The 20901-nt window shown below is 50.8% G+C and overlaps 2 protein-coding genes across 2 annotated transcripts; one reads left to right on the top strand and one right to left on the bottom strand.

Annotated features, from left to right (window-relative positions):
- Positions 1-773: 773 nt before the first annotated feature.
- LOC121160294 (putative tRNA (cytidine(32)/guanosine(34)-2'-O)-methyltransferase) lies at positions 774-9600 on the bottom strand. The gene is given in 3 exon segments (XM_040985971.1): positions 774-3851; positions 3853-5018; positions 9490-9600. Coding segments are annotated over 2 exon segments (1047 nt in total). The 5' UTR covers positions 4636-5018; positions 9490-9600; the 3' UTR covers positions 774-3587.
- Positions 9601-9720: 120 nt separating this feature from the next.
- Positions 9721-19619, top strand: MTX3 (metaxin 3). Its single transcript, XM_040985970.1, has 9 exons — positions 9721-9802; positions 10085-10154; positions 10524-10600; positions 11492-11584; positions 12480-12662; positions 12751-12827; positions 13306-13463; positions 14574-14662; positions 16924-19619. The coding sequence occupies exons 1-9, from the start codon at positions 9722-9724 to the stop codon at positions 17029-17031; spliced, it is 936 nt and encodes a 311-aa protein (XP_040841904.1). The 5' UTR covers position 9721; the 3' UTR covers positions 17032-19619.
- The last annotated feature ends 1282 nt before the right edge of the window (positions 19620-20901 follow it).

Below are 20901 nucleotides of genomic sequence, written 5' to 3'. Positions count from 1 at the left end.
GACATGTGATTGCTACCAGTGGTAGCTATAACTTTTCAATTACCACAATGAAATATGACGTGTGAATTTCCTATTTTTCCCCCAGTAAATCTGGCTATATGTATATACACACGTGTATATACATATATATATACAGAGACAGAGAGAAGGAATGAATGCTGGAGGGTTAGCGGGTCATGTTGAGGACTCCTGGGGTTTTTAAGGCTGATTGTGACCCAGCGGTGCCATGGGAAGTCCTGGGGCTGGCAGGTGCCCTGGGCACTTCCTTGTCCCCACCTGTCCATTCCGCTGGACACTGTTCAGCACCACCTCTGAGAAAACACTTAAATGCTTCAAACATTAGAAAGCAAGTCTTTGGCAAAGCTCCATGGACACAGACGCTGCACATCTTTCACGGCCTGAGGTTAAAGGTGACAGTATTCCATGAACCCGTTTTTGCATCACACACCATGACCTCAAATTTAATTTTTTAAAATAGCTTTTATTTTCAACTCAGCACAGATTCATAGAAATTTGTAACACTCATGTATAAAGTAAGTTCTGTATACCTCCTTGGACTGTCCTCCCCAGTGTCGCACGTCATAGAACCAGAGCCACATATTACAAGCAGGAATTCTCCTTTGGTACAAGTCACAGAGCTTGCTCCAGCAGTCACAAGCACTCATTTGTGCCTGCATGTAGTTGTATCCGATTTTATCACATGCATGAAATTGTGCAGCCGCTGTCAACAGTCAACACGCAGAAGCGTCTCATTTCCACAGCTCTTCTGAGCATCACTTGATGGCCACAGCCATCCCCGTCCACACCACATCCCCGACCTCTGGAATCCTTCAACTGCTTCCTCTCATATTATTTCAGGAATATTACATAAGTGTAATTGTACAATATATAACTTCCTGAGATGGGCTTTTTAAATCTACCTTGATAATTCTCACAATCCATCTGAGTTGTATGCAACAACTGGTTGCTTCTTTTTATTGCTGGGTAGCAGTCCATGGTATTCCACATTGTAGTTAACCATCTACCTAGTCAAGGATGCTGAGGCTGTTTCTTATTTTGGGCAATCAAAAGTAAAACTGTTATGAATGCTTGCGTACATGGCTTACTTTTTTTTAACATAGATTTTTTTCTGGATAAATCCAGCATTGCAATTGTTGGGTCATAAAGCAGCATGTTGTTTACTGTATTGCTGAGTTTTGAGGATCCTTTGTATGTTCCAGATGAATCATCTGCCAAACACGTGGTTTATCCAAGTCAGTCTTCTGCCTTTTCAGCTCCTTCACAAGTTCTTTTGCATCTCCCACTGGCGGTTCATGTGCAGTTAACAGACAGCACTGTTGCACTATGGCTGAAGTCCACACTTGGTTCAGACGTCTGTACTTTACGCAGGTGCCCTCTCCCACCACCCGCATCCAATCAGTCCATGAGTGTGTACATGCAGGGCTGGGCAGAAATTCATACCCTCTCTCTGGGGAACACAGAGAGCAGCCAGAGCAAAGAGCTCCTGCGCCACTCTGACCCTCACTCTGGAAGGCTACACTCTTTTCCAGGGTTACCTGGGTCACCACCACTGCACTTTTAGGGAATCACAGATTCTTCCATCACAGTCTGCACCCCACCCTGAAAGCCCCCAACCACCTAAGCTATTCCTTCATTTTACATTCATTAAAAGTCTCGCTTTGTGCTGTACAATTCCATGAGTTTAGACAAAGGCATAGCACATTTCCACTACAGGGAACCAGCCCGCCCTCCCTAGCGCCCAGTCTTTCACCTCTCAGCCTCCACCCTCCCAGCCTCCACTCCCTCAGAGAGCCCTGGCAGGCCCTGCTTTTTAAACCTGTCTCTAGGGCTCTGCAGCTTCCAGAATGTCGAACTAGATTAGACAGTTTCACAGACTCTGTCTTCATTTAGCTTCGTGCATTGTGGTCTGTGTGTCTGCCTCCCGTCCCCTAGGAATGCCAGGTGGGGGCGGGGGGACCTATCCTAATTCCACACGATCTCATAGTCCCACTCACAGGTCCTGGGGTAGGACTCCTAAGCCTCTCCTTGGAGGGGAATAATCCAGTCCCTAACACAGGACAATGTCTGGCTCTGGAAGACACTGCAGAGCCGCCTCGGCACTTTTGTACTCCCCGGCAGTAACTGTTGTTGAATATCCTGCAAAGGAGTAAAGTGCTGTCAATTTTTCCTATCTCAGCCATCCTAACAGGTGCATGGTGACATCCCACTGTTGATTTAACTTGTAATTCCATAAAGACAAATGATACAGATTGCTTTTCCAGATGTTTCCCCACCTACACATCCCCTTTGGTGAAGTATGTTTATATAGACGTAGTTGTTTGTTCCTCTGTTGAGTGTTAAGAGTTCTTGTATATTATAGACAGTGGTCCTTGCCTAAGTATGTACTTTGAAAAGCTCTCCCAGACTGTGGCCTAACTCTTCATTCTCTTACTGGGGTATACTGTATCTCTATCATCATTCTTCCGAATGCATTTCTTTCTCCACTGAGACTCTTTGATCCACTAATTGCAAGTAGAAATTATACTGTTTAATTTCCAAGGGTTTGGCTATTCTGATTCTGTTACTGATTACTTTCTAACTTGATTTTAGCGTCATCAGAGAGTAAATTAACTACGAATTTTACAAATTCCAGTTGGGATTTGCTCTCTGACATAAGATAGTTTAAAGCTGGAGAATGTTCCAGGGGTGTACGGAAAGGACCTGTGTTCATGTTGGGTGGAACGGTCTTAAATGTTCACTTGGTCCTGTTCAATTCACCTGCAACTTCACTTACTCTCTGTCCAGCAGTTTCATCCACTGCTGAGGGTGGGGATGCGGCTATTCAACTATGGTTACAGACCAGTTCTTCCTCCATTATCATCAACAGTGCCTCTTAAAGCCTTGTTTCTTGGTGCACACATTCAGCATGGCTGTCTTCTTGACGGAGCAATGCAATGTCCTGCTTGTCCATAGCAATCACTTCGCCTTTAAATTTCGTCTCTGATGTTGGTATATCCACACATGCTTTTCCTTCCTGACTAATGTTTTCATGATATAAAGTCTTTTCATCTTTTTATCTTCAACCTACTTACATGTTTACGTTGGATTAAGCTTTTTTTTTGGAGGGGGAGTGGTTCTTTTTCATTAGGACATCAAATTATGAAATCTGCTATCATTCACAGTGATGACAAATATAAATAATATTGTTATATACCTCCAACTGTAACATGAAATAAGGGTTTTTTGTATTGGTGGGAAAATTGAAGGTGATGCTTTTTTTCTACTGTGATTTGTTGCCAGCATTTATAACTGGGAATCAAGCTAAATTTCATTCATTCATCAAAGTAAGTGGGATTTCCTCCGTCACTCACAGCTATCCTTTATGCAGGCTACAAATCTATTTTCTGGGGAAATTGTGGACATAAGCACACCTCGGCAGAGGCAGACAAGAGGCAGGGCCCATCAGGAATCCCGCACACCTATATTCTGCTGCTTTCCTCGCGTCCCTGTGGTGGCCACTGCAAACTCCAACCTGTGCCCTGTTTGCTCAGGCCCACAGTTGACATGATTTTGTTACTAGGATCAACTCACAATTTGTCTTTCCTGGTACCGAGCAGCGTCAGTGTTTTTATCAGACTGTCAGCAAATGGAATGTGAACAATCCTTTTCAGTCTTACTATCTGCCATCTAGGGGCAAGCAGGATGTGGTACTGAGGGGTGGCCAGGGGTTGGGACCACATGTCCACTCTGTTGCCGGGATAGGCCTGAGGGTGGAACTCTTTGGCTATCCATCCCTTCTTCAACGCACAGGCCCCCTGGCGTGGGAGAGGGAAGGGGGGTTCTGTGGGGGGGGCTGTACTTATGCTCAGAGCCATCTTGTTGCTCCAGTGGGTAACTGCAGTCCGAGTCATAGGCGCTGAGGTCCCCACAAATGACAAAAGGCACAATGACGCGGGTGGGCCCAGCCAGCTGGCTGACATCGTAGGATTGGCCCAGCAGGGGCTGGCTCAGGTCTGGCCGGAAGCCCTCGGGAGGGTCGTAGCCCTGGCAGACGGCAAAGGCCTCGATGCTGGAGTGGCGGCTGCTCTTGGGCTTGGCACACAGAACACTGGGGAAGAAGACACGCAGCTGGTTGTAGAGAAGTGTCACATCTCGGCCGCGAAAGATCTTGGCCACGAAGCAGCCTCCTGGCTTTAGGACGTGTGTGGCGATGTTCAGAGCCGCCACGAGCAGCTGGGCCTGCATGTACTCATCAACGTCATGGAGCCCAGTCACATCGGGAGCCCCATCACACACCACCAGGTCCGCCAGGCAGCCCTCCAGGTGCCGGATGATCTCCTCGGCAGTGGACAGCTGGGTGATGTCCCCCTGGATCTGGATCACACCTGGCAGTGGAGCCATAGCCTGTAGGTCCACAGCCACCACTCGGCCAGGCCCCTGGGCCCCAATCTTCCGGCTCAGAACCTGGCTCCAGCTGCCTGGGGCTGCACACAGGTCAACAGCCCGTGTCACACCCTTAAAGATCTGGAATTCCTCATCCAGCTGCAGCAGCTTGAAGGCGCTGCGGGCACGCCAGCCGTTCTCCTTGGCCAGGCGGTAGTAGACATCCCGCTTGTCTTTCGACGTACGTCCCATCTCACACGCTGCTGGCCCAGGAGCCAATCAGTATCTAGGGGACTCTGCTGTCACCTCCCTGCAGTCAGAAGGCCACCAGGTGCCAGCTGCTGGGACTGTGCAGCTGCAATACCTAGAGGTGGCAGAGGGTCCACGTTTCTTTGTTCACTGGCAGGACAGTGAAGAGTCCTGCATTGGACACACGTCCTTGGCACCCGGGGTCCTACCTTGGCTTTCCGAGTCGGGGGGAGCAGAAAGAAGGCAGTTGCTCTGCTTGCAAGCCGGTGAGGACAGGTCAGGCTTCAGTTTGTGTGCAGAGCAGCCCTGAACACCAATCACAGGTGATCCCGGCTGACCGAGTTGCACAGTGGGCAGCCCACGTAGCGGCGAGACCTGGTCCCAACCTGGAAAGAAGTTTCCTATTAATAGTGTATATTTGGTTGGCATTTTTAAATTTACACTTAATCTCTGCCTTTTCACTAGTGCATTTGGACCATTACATTTAGAGCAATCACTGGTATTTTAGGCTTGTATTTGTCACTATTTGTTTTCTGTTTCTTCTCAGCGAGTGTATCACCGTCTCCTCATCCCCACACACATGGGTGCACATGCCTGCTTTTGGGTTGTGTGGGCCTTAAAGACATTCTGCTTTGGTGGGTTTAGTGTTTTGGGTGTAGATTGCTGCAGTGGCTTCCTTAGTGGCTTCCCTTGGTGCTACAATCAACATGCATGTCGACACAGCCTAGTGCTGACCTGCCACTTTGAGCGAAGGTTCTTGTTTAGGGTCCTTTACCCGGTTCTCTACTTTTAAGAGTAACTACGTTGTTTTCTCAACATAAACTGAGTATCATGTCAAGGACAGCATCTTAGTTTTTGCTGTATTTGAGACAGAAGGTTCCCAGGCTGCCACAGCAACATGAATCTTCCAAGACTGACCACTGCCTGGTGGCCTGGTGTAGCTGCCAAGTCAGTGAAAGAACCTGGTCCCCATTACACTCCTGGGCACCAAAGTCACTGTGCAGGAAGCCACTGTACACATCAAGCTGGACAGTACTGAAACTTGTGTTTCACCCTTCAGTTCCTCAGGCAATTCTCAGGGCCCTGTCCCTCCTTCGCCATCCTGCTCTGGCCCTGATGATCAGACCTCCACAAACGGCAAAATGCAAATGGACCCCTTTCCATTCTGGAACCAACCTCACTGAGATGGAATTTTAATGCAATTATGCTGGACTTCCTCAATACAAACTTGACTGCACACGTGCTCAGCAGTCGCCCGTTCCCCTGACTTTTTAGGAAATGCTGGCGTGTTCTCTAAAATGTTCGCCTTTTTTCATGGCCCAACATATTCCTCTCAGGCTGCGCTCCACCTCTAAACACTGCCTGCAAGAAGTCCACACCCAGGTGAGGTCCCTGTCCCTTGCACCTCCAAGAACCACAGGCCTAGAGAAATTTCCCATTTAATAGCATCTGCTCACTTCTCTTCAGATCCTTGGCAGGGTCCCCCTCATTTCCACACCCTTGCCAATGCAGCATGGTCAATGTGGAGGCCTTCTTGTGAGCTACTCTGATTCCAAGGATTTATGCTTAAAGGTCAGCTAGCGGCCTGCTTCTTTCATAGGACCTTTGCCAAGCACTGCAGAACTGCTAAGGCACTTCTTTAAAGCCAGAGCAAGCCAAACGCCACCTCCTATCAGATTCTGGTGATCTCAAACAAGAGACCTGTTGCATTAGCCATCCTTTGAGTGTGAATCCCCAGACTGCAATGTAGGGCGCGGGACGCACGGCAGTTGTTTAATGAATTTATTGAAAGGCTTAATGCTACACAAACATGACTCAGGTCATGATGGTGACATCATGGCAGCAACAGTGCCACCATGAGAACATCTGGACTTCCACATCAACTACTTAGAAGGCTATGGGGACAGCAGGATACTCATTCAGTGCTTCAGAGCCTGACTGCCTGGGTTCAAATCCCAGCTCTCCCACCTTGTGGCTGTGTGACCTTCAGAAAGTCTTTTCACATCTGTATGTTGATGGTCCCTCCTTGAAAATAACAGGAAATGATGGTTACCTCCAACGAGGACTCACTGTGAAGACTCAACGAGTGACGTCCAATACTTAAGCCAACTTCTGGTTCCACAGATGCCAGTGCCTGCTGAGTGTTTACCACACAGTGACAGCTCCTAGGGCAACAGGAGCCTGAGCTGAGGGACCAGCTCCCAGGTACAGGGCTAACCAAGTCAAGCCAGGAAGCCACACTGCCTTTGAGCCAACAGCTGTTGCCTTCCTCCCTAAGACTCCACACCTGAGCACGGGACTCAGCCACAGCACCTTAAGGCCCATAGGCACCTCCACGGCTCTCCGGCTTAACCTCCCACAATGGACCACACGGCACAATGACCAATCACAACCCTGACACAGCTTCTCCATCATCCAGACCATGAGATCCTAGCAGTGCCCTCATCATAACCTCTACGTTAATACACCTAACAGGAACAGGCATAGTGCCAGGACCTGGTCCCCTGAGCTCAGGTGACTAGCACCAGATGAAGTCATTTTCAATGTTCATCTTTTAAAAAATAAGATGTCTTTTTCAGGGAAAACACAGTCTGGAATACTCATCACGAAGCTGATTCAGGCCGTCTCACACACCCACGAACATTTTGCAGATCATGTAGGAATCTGAAATGATTTTGCAGCAGCCAGGAAAAGGCGCAGGGCCCAACCGCCCATACCAGGCATGGCTTCTGAAGGTTTCGGATTTCCACACGGGTTCTCTGGAACAATCCTCAACCCTGTTGTGCAATCAGCTACTCTAAGGCTTAACATCCCATCTAGCAAATGTGGGCTCTGCGGAGGAATCCCAGCGCTGACAGATGCTGGGCACCGGGCACAAGGCACCTCTGTGGGCACGTCCTCCAGCTGCATGCAGTGGTGCAGGACTCTCCATCTCAGCCCAGCCCCAAGGGAAGAGTTCACTTCTTAATGCAAAGAAAACCACTGCATGTAATGGCGGCAGGGAGGCAGACAGTCACACTGACACAAAAAATGGCCTCCTGACCTCTCCCCACCTTCTCCCCCCCAACGCACCTGCACACGCCGTCTGGGAATACCCTAGGCTCTGGGTATGTCTACTATAATATATCCAGCCTGCACTAAACACACATGGAGCTTTACAGCTTGGGATAACCCAGAAACAAGAAGGCCCATTACTTGAACCTGACACTTGAGCTACCTTCTTTTCTCTGGACTCTTCAGACACCATCCACAGCCTCCAGAGGACGTGCCTTTGTGAGTGTCCAGTGACGGCCTGACTTGTTCCTGCCCTGTGCTGTGTCTCCTCCGCCGATTACAAACTCCTGGAAGAGAACTCACCTCTTCCCTCTCTATTCTCCCAGAGCTTGAGCGCTGTGGCCACAGCTGCTGCCAAACACATGTCATCTCTGACACACTTCAGAGAACTTGGGGTTCCCTCCGGCAGCCTCGGGCTCTCTGGGGTTGGGAAGGAGGAGCCCCTGTTACATGAAAAGTCTTTAGCCAACAGGCACTGCAGGCCACATGCCATGTCTGCAGTAAAGGAGCGCCAGCACATGACTGTGGACTAGACCAGGGACTTCCTTGGGGTTTTCAATTGTTGAAGGGGATGGGTCCAAGCTCGGTGGGACTCAGGGCAGGTGTGAGTATGTGTAGTGGAGGGAGGGCCACCCAGAAAAACTACCAGAACTTTCAGAAAAAAGATTCACGAGCCACAGCTTTGGGATCCCAAGGGACCTGGGTCATGCTTGCCCACACCTGTTTGTTTCCTCTTTAAAAGTTTTTCTGAGAAATTGCTGGTGATTGGGGCTGGTGCTGCAACCCCAATGAGCCCCCATGAGTGCCAGCTGGGGTCCTGGCTGCTCAGCTTTGGATCCAGCTCCCTGTTAAAGCTAACTGGATTCGCTGGTGGACTAGAGCATGTGGGCCTCTCCCACAGCCGTGGGTACGGGGGGGGGGGGGGGGGGGTGTGTGTGTGTGCTCACAGGGCGGCTGGTGTGGCCACAGGCCTGGCAGGGTTACTGGAAATCTCCTGCCAGGCCCTGGGATGAGAGGAAGGAGGGGGCCCAGTGACCATGGTCCTTTGGCCCGTGAGCTTCCAGCAGGGTGTTGGTCACAAAGTCCTGCTGTCCCTCTTGCCAGTGACTGGAGCCTAGGCCACCCCCACTAGGTTCCCTGGTCCCAGGCGTCAGTGGATGCACATGTGGGCATGTCCTGGACTCGGGACACACATGGGGCATGTGTGTGCAGGCCAGCTCACTCGGTCTTCCGGCAGGCATTGGCAAGCTGGCCAGTGTGCCCGCTGGAGGGGCTGTGGCCGAGTCCGCTGCCCCGGGATCCGCAGCCGGCTGCTGGTGCAGCCCCTGCAGCAGCGGAAGAGAAGGAGAATAAGAAGGACGACATGGGGTTCGGCCTGTTTGACTATATCCTGCGTCCCCCCAATAGAGCGTTTTATGTTACTTTCCAAAAAAAAAAGCTAACTGGAAAAGTGGCCGCCCAAGTCCTTGGGTCCCTGCCTTCCACGTGGGAGACGCGTGGCGGCCATGTGGATGGAAGATTTCTCTAATTCTACCGCTCAAACACCTAAGTATTTAAAACACATATATAAGGGTGGGGTTTTATATTCAAGAAATATTTACCCGGCGTTCAATAGCCCCAAGGGTCCGAGTAGGACCCACGAAGGACTGCAGCCGAGGGCGGCCGACCCCAGCAGGGAAGGGGACCCCACCCCGGCACGGCCTGCCCCGTCGGGTCTTCCAAGACTCCCTGAACTGGGCCGGAACCCGGCCGGGGCGCCCGCGTCGCCATTCCCAATACAACCCTGTCAGGAAACAGACTTACCGGCAGCAGGTCTGGCGGGACGTGCGGCAGGCGCCTGGCGGGACTGAGGGCTCCGCCGACTCCGGCTCGGGCTCCACTTCGGGGTCGCCGACTCTCGGGGCGTCCCTCGCGCCTCTAGCCGGGGTCCCCCGCGGTCCTCCGCAGCCCCTCGGCCCGCCCTCGCGCTTCCACCTGCCGGAAGTGGGAGCCGCGACAGCGCTTCCGGGGCAGCAGAGGTCGGGGCCCCGGCAAGATGGCGGCCCCCTTGGAGCTCAGCTGCTGGGGAGGCGGCTGGGGTCTCCCTTCGGTCCACAGCGAATCCCTGGTGGTGATGGTGAGGCCACCTCGCGGGCCGGGGGTGGCGGGAAGAAACGAGGGCGGGAGCCTAGTGGGAGTTCTTGTGGCCTGAGCACGCTCGCCGGGCTTCCTCCTGCAGCCTCGGGCTGTCTGGGGTTGGGGGTGGGGGCGGGAACGAGGAGCCCCGGGGTCTCCCCCTGTGTCCCCCCGGAGCTGGCCGCAGGTGCGCGCGCCCCAAGGGCTGTCAGGTGCACCTGCCCCGCGGGTTGGCCTTGTGTGTTCTCGGGTTACAACGTTTCCTTGCAAACTCTTGTTGCAGGCTTATGCCAAGTTTTCTGGGGCGCCCCTGAAAGTTAACATCATAGACAGCACCTGGAGAGGCCCACGAGGTAGCCCCTTCTACTCTGCGTTATTTCCCCATGTACAGCCTGTCACCCCTAGGGCGCCTTGGTGGGGGGCTCCTGGACGCTGCTCCCGCCATCCCGCCTCCCCAGGCTTGGCTGTGCCCACCTCTCGTGGTTTGGTCGTTCTGAGTAAGAAGTCACTTGGCGTGCCAGCCAAGTCCATGGAAACTGTGAGAAACGGACATGTTCGCTAGAGCTGCCCTTTTGTTAGATGGGGAATAAAAAAAAAAAGATGAGCTTACTCATTCTTTCCCTTCTGCATGTATAATTGGTGTAGCTTTTTCAAAGGGTTGGAAACTCTTCTAAAGACATCACAGTGTTTGTGTGTGTGTGTAAATTGCCTTTTGGTTGTAGGCGACGTACCCATTTTGACAGCTGAAGACAGCATCGTTTGTCAGCCTGCAAAGATACTAAACTTTTTACGAAAACAGGTGGGTGGGCCTGTAGATGGTTGTTCTCTGCATGTTACTTTTTCTTTAAAAATACATTGTATTGTTGTTGTTTTTGTACTTTGTATTTCAGACTCTTTTCTTCTTTCTTGGCAACTCACTGCATTTGAGATATCTGGAGTTTGATGAAAAATAGACTTGAGAATGCCTGGTGTAAAGTACAAGTTTTAGTATAATTTGAAAAGTCACCTGCTGATGACTTGTCCTTGTATATTTTGCTTGGATGCTACTGCAACATGTACAAAAAGCAATGTAGCCATTTTGAGCATTATACTTTGTTGAGTTGAAGAGCTGTTATGTAGTTTGTGCTGAGTGTGATATCTGGTTCCCTTTCAGTAGTAGCTATTTTCAAGCTGCTACTCTGATGTGGTAGTTGAAGTTGTTGTGAAATATCGGATCCAGATACACTGAATGTGTAAGGATTTGGATAATGCATCCAAAATGTTTAAAGGTGTGAAAATATATTTTTAAAAAGCCCCTGATCTGACAGTTGCCTTTGATTTCAAGTTGATACTTGAAATGTGTCGGTTAAATTTGAGAGTTTTCCAGACTGGAAGAAAAAAATGCAACTAGTTGGAACTTTTGCCTTCTTGTTAAAAGTAATTATTGCTTATACTTATTAAGTTTGCATTGTGTCCCCAGCACCAAAAAGATCGTTAGCAAACACTGAGATAGCAGTACTAATAAAAAGGGTCCCTACGCACCTCTTAGCTACCTATGTATCTGATGCCATGCTAAGAACATGGGCAGTAAGCAGCCATTTTCCCCAAGTTCTGTCACTCTCTTCTTTCCACATGATGTGTGCCATTTGTGTAGTGTTCTGGACTTGGGTGCTGTCTGGCTCCAATGCTTTCTGGGTCTGTTTTCTCCTAGAAATACAACGCAGACTTCGACTTGACCGCAAAGCAAGGTGCAGACACACTGGCATATGTCGCACTCCTGGAAGAGAGGCTGTTGCCTGCCGTGGTGAGCAATCCTGGGCCGCATGGGATTGGTCAGTTCAGGAGGGGGACTCGCTCTGCACTCTGGCATCGGCTCGGTTCTCCTACATGTCAGAGTTCCACCTGAATGTGAGATGTGAACGTACAAGTCATCTTGAAAGTACGAATTCTCTGTAGAGGGTGTCGTAGGCCATAGTCACTCATCAGCAAAAACTTACTGAGTCCCAAAGTCATATCAGACCTTGTTCCAGGGACTACGATACATCAGTCAGTGAAACTTACACATTTAAAATAATTGTTTCAGGCCCGGCACAACGGCTAAATCCTTGCTTTGCAAACACCAGGATCCCATATGGGTGCCGGTTCATGTCCCAGCTGTTCCACCTCCCACCCAGCTCCCTGCTCATGGCCTAGGAAGCAGTGGAGAACGGTCAAAAGCCTTGGGACCCTGCACCTGCCTGGGAAACCTGCAGGAGGCTCTTTGCTTCAGATAAGCTCAGCTATAGGCATTGGGGAGTGAACCAGTGGACAGAACTTTCTGTGTCTCCTCTCCGTAAATAAGCCTTTCCAATTATATATATACACGTATATATGTATATATAATTCCAATAAAATAAAAAATAAAAGATTCCAACAAAATATATTCCAATAAAATAAAATATTTCAATTAAAAAAATATAAGTATATATATATAAAACTTTCATCCTGAGTCATTCTGGCTGGAAAATTAGTACAGTTTATACAAAGCGCACTTTGTAGATAGAGATTCTGATGGAAAACTTTCATGCTGATGGAGGGAGCTTTCTCTCGGTGACGGGGCACGCTGCTGACGCCTTCTCTCTCGGTGACGGGGCGCGCTCCTGACGCCTTCTCTCTTGGTGACGGGGCGCGCTTGTGTTGTCTTCCTGGTCCCTCTGCAGCTTCACACGTTCTGGGTTGAGAGTGACAACTACTTCACTGTGACGAAGCCGTGGTTCGCTTCCCGGATTCCTTTCCCCTTGAGTCTGATCCTGCCTGGAAGAATGTCCAGGGGGGCGCTGGACAGGATTCTGCTGACGAAGGGCGTGCCCCCGCTCTACCAGCTGAAGGAGGTGGAGGCCCAGGTGAGCTGCTGGGCGCACCTGGCCACTCACTGCCTGCGGAGGCCAGGCACTGCGCCCACCTCTCACATGTGCTTTCCCTCTTAACTAGATTTACAGAGACGCCAAGGAGTGTCTCAATCTCCTGTCACACAGACTGGGGACGTCTCAGTTTTTCTTTGGAGACACGTGAGTACTCACCCTTAAACATCAGTGTATCTCATTGTGTGCATTTGTTAATGAGCGCTTATCTAAAGCTAAGCCTCCTGTGCCATGAAAAGATGGTTTTTTTTTGTTAAAGACCATTTGATGGGCTTTTATTCCAGGAAATTTTAATTACCAGTGGCAATCTAACTGACTTAACATGCTGCAAATTTACAACACTGCAATGTTCTTACCATGCATTCAGTTTAATAGGAGTGATTTTCTTCCAGATAAAAATGACTAGTCTTTTTAAAAAACTATTTCATGCATAAAATCCTAGCTATGTTATTTTTTTTTTAAACAAAAAGGGTTTTTAAAAGACTATATTGTGAAATCTTCAAACATTTACAAAAGACTACTGCAGACTTAAGAACTGACACATGTATATGAAGAATTCATTCTGAACATACTAAATCAACATTTTCCTGTGTGCTTCACGGAAAGGTCCTTCCTGTGTCCCCAGGCCTTGCTCCTTGGACGCCTACGTGTTTGGCTTCCTCGCCCCGCTCTATAAAGTGCGATTTCCACAAGTCCAGCTGCAGGAGCATCTGAAGCAGCTCTCCAACCTGTGCCGCTTCTGTGATGGCATCCTACACAGCTACTTCAGGCTCACGCCTGCAGGTGCGCACCTCCATGCCGGCTGGCACGGCCCTGCACCTCTGCGCCGGCTGGCACAGGCCTGCACCTCTGCGCCAGCTGGCACGGGCCTGCACAGGGTCCTTGCACATGCTCCTCAGCCTCGCCTGCCCTCATGGGTAAGGAAGTGTGCAAGGTAGCACATCCTGGCTTGACTGAATTCTCTAGAAAGGGGTCATTGCCTTGGTGCCAGTCCTCTGCGTCTTACACACTTTTCCCTTTTTGTCCATTAAGAATTACCCTTTGGACATGGCTCATTTTCTTCTAGAACACAAAAACTGTAGGTACTAGGTCCTTAAAATATATGGCAACCATCCTAAACGATTCTTACCTGCTGCTTCTAGCATTTTCCTGCATGACCAGAAATCAGCAGCAGCCTGATTTGGGTGAGGTACACTCCCCTGATTCCACTGCTTGAGAACTGGTTGCGTCAGACTGGAGGTATAGTAAATCGAGGACGCTCTCACCTTGTGTGTGCTTCTCTGACAGCGTGGGGGCCTCGTGCTTAACTCACTGGGACACCGCATTTGGCCGGAACCATCTTTACAAGAAACAAAGTGACAAAGATCACTGGCTTGCTTGGAGGTCAGCACACACCCAGGCACATACATGTGCCTTTGGGTCAGGCTGTGTGATTTGTATATGGACAGAGGCCAACAGCTTGGGAGTCATCCAGTTTAGTAATACTTAGTCTTGTTACTTCAGAGCTGTGATTAGCAAACCTTGGGTCCTGTTCCAGATTTACCAACTGACGGACCTCAGGAATCCACCGACATTAAGGCCCTGTTACTTCAGGTGCCTGCTGGGTGGCTGTGGAAATCCTTGTGGTCAAGGGAGTGGGGCGTCAGGCTGGCTTCGCTCACACCACACACCACACGCCAGGCACGTTGGCTGCTTCAGGGACATGGTGTCCCCTTTGGTTCAGAGCTTGGCTGTGGAGCCCCACCAGCCCTCTCTCCAAGAACGGCCCTTCTGTTTGTGCCTGGGGGGAGGGAGGGCCGGCGAGAGGGTGGGGAGACCCCAGGAACTGCCATGCGGCCAGCGCTGAAGGCCCTCTCCTCTTCTGCCCTCCCTGGTTTCCGTCCTGGTGTCTAGGCATCTCCCCCTCCGGGCCCGAGTCGGTGGACGCCAATCTGCGGAAGCTCACGCAGCTGGTCAATAAGGAGTGCAGCCTGATCGAGAAGGTCACTTTTAACTTCACCCCTTGCTTCATAGACTTTAGTATTTTTGTTTGTAATTTTTCTTTCTGCCATGTCCTGACTCAGCCTTTTAGGTTTAGTTTTGGTTTGTTTTTTGTTTGTTTTTGGGTGTGTGAGGTTACTTTCTAGAAGGCTGTTTTGTGTGCTTTTGCATGTAATGTGTTTGGAAGCCAGCAGTGGTCTGATCGCTGTCGGGAAGATGTGACAGGGTGTGGGCTTTACCTTTGCCACACCGTTAGTCCTTGTCACGGTAGAATGCTAAAAAGTCGGCTGTAGAAAAGCAGAACCGAAATATGCCCTGCTTGCTGACCTGCCCCCGCCCCGCCGTGTGTGGCCACCTGCACTTAGCTGCTCTTATGGGAGCACTTCAGTGTGCGCCTGTCCCTCTGCCGGCCACCAGCACTGCTCCCCCTCCTTCCTGGCCTTCCCTGTTGTAGGTGTTTCTACATTCGGGGGTGTTCACTTTGTGAACAAGATGTTGAAGAATTGGGAAGGGGAGAAAGCCACGAGTTTGGTTCTTGCTGGGTGAGCGGAGGTGAGAGCTGCGGTTTCTCTAACAAGGTGGTGTGACGCGAGAACCCAGGCCTGCAGTTCTGCTGTAGGCGCCGTGTTCCCGGGGTGTGCGCAGGTACCTGTGAGTGCGTCTACGTCCTCACGGAGGGGCCTGAAGCTCTTCCAGTGTGTCCGTCATCTGCCAGGGTCATTCAGCTGGCTCGTGTAGGGGGCGTGGGGGCCTCTGTGGTGGCTGGCCATGCAGTCAGTGTGTCCATCCCAGGGTCACAGCTCTCATTCAGCGGGGTGGGCTTTTGGTCCTTTCTGTAGTATTTTATGGACTGTTGTAACGTGGGAGGTGAGATGGTTCTAGTTCACTTGTGTTGAAGTTTGGCCAAGCTCAGTCTGTCTCAGGTTTTAGCTGACTCCATAAATCTCATTTTAGGAAATGCATTAGATGTTGAGTGTGTGGGACTGAAGATCACCTGTCAGAGGGCTGTCCAAGAATTTCCACTCTCTGCATGCGGCAGGTTCATGCCTGAGAGGAAGGGAACGGTGTCGCCGGCGGGTCAAGGCGCTCGCTGGTGCCCCATCGTGTCAGGCCGTTGGCAGTAGCACACAGCCCTCCCTCCCTCCCTCATGCTGGCTCCGCCCCAGAGGTGGGGGGGGTCATAGTTTCCTACAAGGTACTAGAGCAGCAAATCCTATTGATGCTGCTTTTTGATGATTTGCACAGAAAAATCTGGATCTTAAGGAAAGACTGCTGTTTGAGGAATTCCGTTCTTACCGGAAGGAAAAGCCATCTTTATAGGGAAATTGGAAGTTGCTCTTGCATGCCCTCTCCTTCCCGGAGTCCCGGTCCCTCTGCTGCAGCATGGCTGCCTGCCACATGACGGCTTCCAGAGAGGTTGAGGCAGCGTCGCTGTCACCCACGCACGCAAAGCTGCAGTGGAGCTCCCGCCCTCGGAAGGTGGGCTGGGCCAGGGTGCTGCTTCCTGTGCAACTGGCTTCCCTCACTGCCCAGTTCCAGATCCTGCCTGCCTTGGCGCTTCCCAGGATGCTAAGCTTAACCTGCCCACGTTGGTCAGCTACTCTGAGGCAGCCCTGGCATCCATTAAGTTTGGAAGGCCGCTGAGTGAAGTCTGTCTCCTTGCCTTGCTTCATTGGGTCCGAGTGCTCCAAGTACCTTGGAGTGGACACAGGTCATTGTCACAGTAGCAGAGCGATGCCCCTGAGAGCAGGGTAGTGCTGGAACAAGAAGGCCTAGCCTTCAGGTCTTGGCTCTGAAACCAGCCTTGCGACTCAGGGCGGACCACTTGCAGTTTCCCAGCCTCATCTGACCGGTGTGTGACGTAGAGAGTGCGACAGTGGCTGCCTGCTGTCTCCAGAGTGTTGGAGATCAAGTAAGGTGCCGTGGCGGGGAGGGGCTGTTTTGTAAAGCAGAGCTCAGTACGGGGAAGCTTGCTCTGACGCCTCCCATTAACAGTCCCCTGTAAGCCATGCTGTGGCTGAGGACAGGAGAACTCGTGTTCTGGGGCATCGCTCCAGGTGAAGGTGAGCCATGTCGCTTTCTGTTGAGGCTGAATCAGCTGAGGTTCGAGCTGTGGCATTTAAGAGTTATTGAGAGCTGGTCTGCTGGCAGAGGTTATTGTTGGAGCCTATGGCTGTGCGGGCTGCAGCTGGCACGGGGCAGCCGCAATCCACGTGCGCAGTGCCATGGCACGAGTCAGACGAATCCTTTGTGCTTCCTGCAGATGGATGACAACCTCCGCCAGAGTCCTCAGCTGCCTGCTCGGAAACTGCCCACGCTGAGGCTGACTCCGGCCGAGGAAGACAGTAACTCCCAGCGGCTGTCGCCCTGATGGCCATCGTGCTCTGGGACCGAGCACATGGTGGCCGTGGCCATCCGCACGAAATGCATCCAGGCAAGACGGCACACTCGTGGGTGTGAGGACGACTCTTAACAGAAGGAGCCTTTGGCAGCTTTCGCATGAGGAAGCCCGTAATCCTGCTTGGCAGTGCATTTGACATCAACGCGGGGACTGCCCAGTGGCCTCGGGGTGGGAGCAGGAACACGGGACACCGTATGCCAGGTCCTATCCTCACCTTGGCAGGCTCTTGCCTTTGGGCCACATGTTGCTGACCAAAAGCTGCGATTCCGTTCTGAATGTGTACCCCTAATTTATTCACGCTAATTTATCCGGTTTAGTAACCTGATCTTCTCAGACATGTCTGAGTACTAATATGTGGCTGTTGGGTTGAAGCTTTTCTTCTTTCTTCAGTTTAGAAATCTGATGCCTGTTAGCGACAGGAAAAATGCCAGTTACTTCAACAGGAAGTCTGTATAGCATTTGACACACTAGGAGGAATGTGCTAATGATGCTATGCTAAGCCTGAGCCTCGAGGCCTCAGGATGTGTCTCGGTGTTGCAGGTGGCTGCAGACAGCATGCATCTAGCTGATGGGGCTGCAGGGCCCTGGCCGCCTGGGTGCCTGGGGCAGCGCAGGCCTGCTCATTCGCGGCCCATGGCCACCCCAGTCATCTCTTGGCTGTACTGACTCCAGGAAAGCTGCACGTTTGTTAAGCATGATCACTTCACTAGGCTGTCCAATCTTGAAACTTTCCTAGTTGTTCAGCTGCTCAGGAGGCACCATGTCCAGAAAAGCAGAAATACCTACAGAGCACCTGTGAGCCTAGGAAGCACGTGACATCATCAGAAAGTCTTCTGACAACCAAGTTAGTTTCTGTGTATTTTTGCTGCATTGAGGGAGCCAAAGGAATGGTCAGACCTGGCAGTTATTAAGAATATCTCTACTTCACGGTCATGGAGCTGTGTAGCAAGTTTGCTTAAGACAGAGACCTGCTGATGTCAGTGGCCGAGGTGCTCATGTCCTGAAACCACTTCTGGGAGGTTAACGCCGGAATCCTGCTCTGAGGAGGGTCTTACCCGAGTGGGGTGCCCGGGCCGTCCCGCCATGTCCCGCAGACATGTGGTTGCGTAGGCAGGCTCTGCCTGGAGACTTCCGGCCCAGGCCAGGCGGCCCTCAGCGGCTTCTGTTCTCCGCTGCTCTGCAGTGAGGACCTGCTTTACACAGGAGTCTCCGGGCCATTGTAAATGTTTTTCCTTGAGGGGTTCAACTAAATGAGAAACAGCCAGTCTTCAAAATCTGGCATCGTCTGCTCGGATGCAGTCACGGGAGATTCCCGAGGAGCTTCGCATGAGTTCTGCTGGCGTGGCACTCACACCTTTCTCTTAAAAGCGGCAAGCTGGAACCGTGTGAAATCAGGACTGGGAGAGTTTGCTGATTGATGTGTGTTGAGGAAGGGTGCTGAGCACACTGATCAGACATCTGTTTATGCTTGACTCAAGATTAGTCATTTTCAATTATGATGTATAGTACGCTTTCCAAAAAAGCACTTGGAGTGACTTACAAGTGTAAAACACTTGTAAACAGGAGAATTATAATTAGTTTCCGAGAAAAAAATTTAAAAGTTGTAGGAGAAGGAACCACATCAACATGAACAGATTCTAAAATTGAGTGGTAAATTTAGCTCTGCATCAGAAGATAATACTGGTCTGCGTGATTCTTTTTCTTTCAATAAAACTGATGCCCATGAGAAAAAAAAACAGTGTATTTGATATTTTTAAGAAAGTGAGAGATCTAGTTCTTATGCAGACTTCAACTGAAATGTGACATTTGATGTCCTGAAATTTTAAGCAAGTGAGGTCGTCTTAGGATAATAGATTTCTCCTTTTTAGTGGAAGGGATGACTGTAAATTAGACTTACTTTTTGGTCGTCCTTGCTTTGAGCTGCCTGTCACTTGCTATGACGTAATCCATGAGACTGCCTTTCCTAGGAAACAAAATGCGATTTAGGTACGGATTTTGTTCTATAAGCAAATGAGATAATAAGATGTTATAAATGAGCAGACTACATCAGGGAGCAGCCATAGGGTTAGGAAGTTGCTTAGATTGAACATGGCTTTTGAAGGGCCTGCCAGCCTGGAGTGCGGGGAGGGCCCATGCGTTATGCTGCAGTGCAGTGTGTGGGCCGTGCTTCCCACCCAGTGCTAGGCCCTGTTGTCTGACACCCATGGCGGAGAGTAATGGGATAAAGGGGAATGTGTTGGTTTGCTGGCTGTGCTGATACAACAAGGCTGGGAAAAAGGGCCAGACAATTCCTTTGAGATGAATGTCTTTCAACACACTGACTCTACCTGTCATTCATAAAAATGGATGATTTAAATAGCGCTGAGGACACTGTGGGGGATGTGGGACTGTTGGTTTTGTGGGGTGTGAGGGGAGTGGGCCTTTGGCCGAGGCACACCCACCTCCCACCCTGCAGCATGTGGATTTGAGTCCTGGCTCCATTCGTTGTCCAGACTCCTGCTGACATGTACCCTGGGTGTCAGCAGTGACGGCTTGCTGCCTGCTGCGTCCTGCCACCCATGTGGGGGACGTGGGTTGAGCTCTCAGCTCACAGCAGCCGCGCTGCTGCGCTGCCACCTGGGGGACGGGTGAGCCTCAGTCACGCCAGCCTGCGCTGCCCACTGCGTCCTGCCACCCATGTGGGGGGCATGGGTTGAACGCTGGAGGCTCAGGTCTTCCTCCCCCGGGGTTGTAATAGGTGCTCCTGGGACGCTCTCCTTCGCCTCCCCCTGTTCTGGCAGCTCCTCGTGCTGGAGGCTCAGGTCTTCCCCGGCCCTGGACTGGCCTCTGAGGGTGAGGTGTGTTGCTGGCTCCTCTGTCCCAAGGCAGCTGGGCCCCCAAAGAAGCCGTGAACTTGCTGTGGTGTGTCAGATGCCTTCTGCTGGCAGCTCCAAGGTCTCTTGGTTTGCTCGTAAGAAGTGGTCTGTGGGGATGTTCTTGACATTAAGAGTTGGTTTTTGAGCTTTTTTGTTGTTGTTCATCTTGGTGAGATTTGTTCCTTTTCCATGTTTTCATTGTTTTCTTATGTAGATTTTTTTGAGAGATTTTTTTAATGACAATGAAACAAAGGACAGATCCATCTCTCTATTTTCCTCAAAGGTTTAGTTAACACTCTGTTAGGCCTCCAAAGTGCTGGTTTCCACAAGGGTGCAAGGATGAAGTTCTGGCAGCCCTACACCCTTGTTTGTTGGGATGCATGGGCCAGCTGCCCTGCACCTGCAGCACGGTGATGATGTGGATGGGCATGGCCGGCAAGGAGTTAGGACACAGTTGGGCACCCTGGGCGACTGGCAAGAATTAGTGTTCCTGAGCAGTGCTCCGAGAAGAGGTGACTTTGGCTCAAGTACCCATGACTAGAGGGCGATGCTGAGATGACTCAGCAACATGGCCAGTGTCTTGTAGGACAATAGCAGAACATGTCTGACCTACAGCCGCAGTGTTGTTCATTTGGAGTTGAAAACCTCTGTAATTCCTCAGAGAAGCCGTTTCTGATGGTGTGAGTGTGGGTCCTGTGGCCAGGTACACATGGGGAACACTGGCTGCAGGAAGTAGGTTTGGGGGGTGCCCTTGCGTGTCTCACAAGCAGCTCTACTTCATATGCCACCTCCCTGGTTTATTCTATTGTAGGAAGTTTTTCCAGTAGGTAGCCCGTGGGGTCAGGGTTTGGCCACTGTCACGCAGACGTTTTACTGTCTGTACTAGCTGCGTTCATGTCCCTGTGCGTGCCTAGTGGGGAGACTCATGGTTCCTACTACATTCTCAGTGGATCCTGTCCTCAAGAATGCAAACCTTAGCAGGTCC

The sequence above is a fragment of the Ochotona curzoniae genome, unplaced genomic scaffold (assembly GCF_017591425.1).
Source record: "Ochotona curzoniae isolate NIBS_2020 unplaced genomic scaffold, NIBS_Ocur_1.0 contig_4501, whole genome shotgun sequence".
Lineage (NCBI taxonomy): Eukaryota > Metazoa > Chordata > Mammalia > Lagomorpha > Ochotonidae > Ochotona > Ochotona curzoniae.
The sequence above is the reverse complement of the archived record's forward strand: the minus strand, read 5'-3'. Positions and strand labels throughout refer to the sequence as shown.

Coding starts and splice junctions, on each gene's coding strand:
- MTX3 (XM_040985970.1), top strand. CDS start 9,722: ATGGCGGCCCCCTTGGAGCTCAGCTGCTGGGGAGGCGGCTGGGGTCTC. Junction 9,803..10,084: donor GCGAATCCCTGGTGGTGATG/GTGAGGCCACCT, acceptor CTCTTGTTGCAG/GCTTATGCCAAGTTTTCTGG. Junction 14,663..16,923: donor AGTGCAGCCTGATCGAGAAG/GTCACTTTTAAC, acceptor TGCTTCCTGCAG/ATGGATGACAACCTCCGCCA.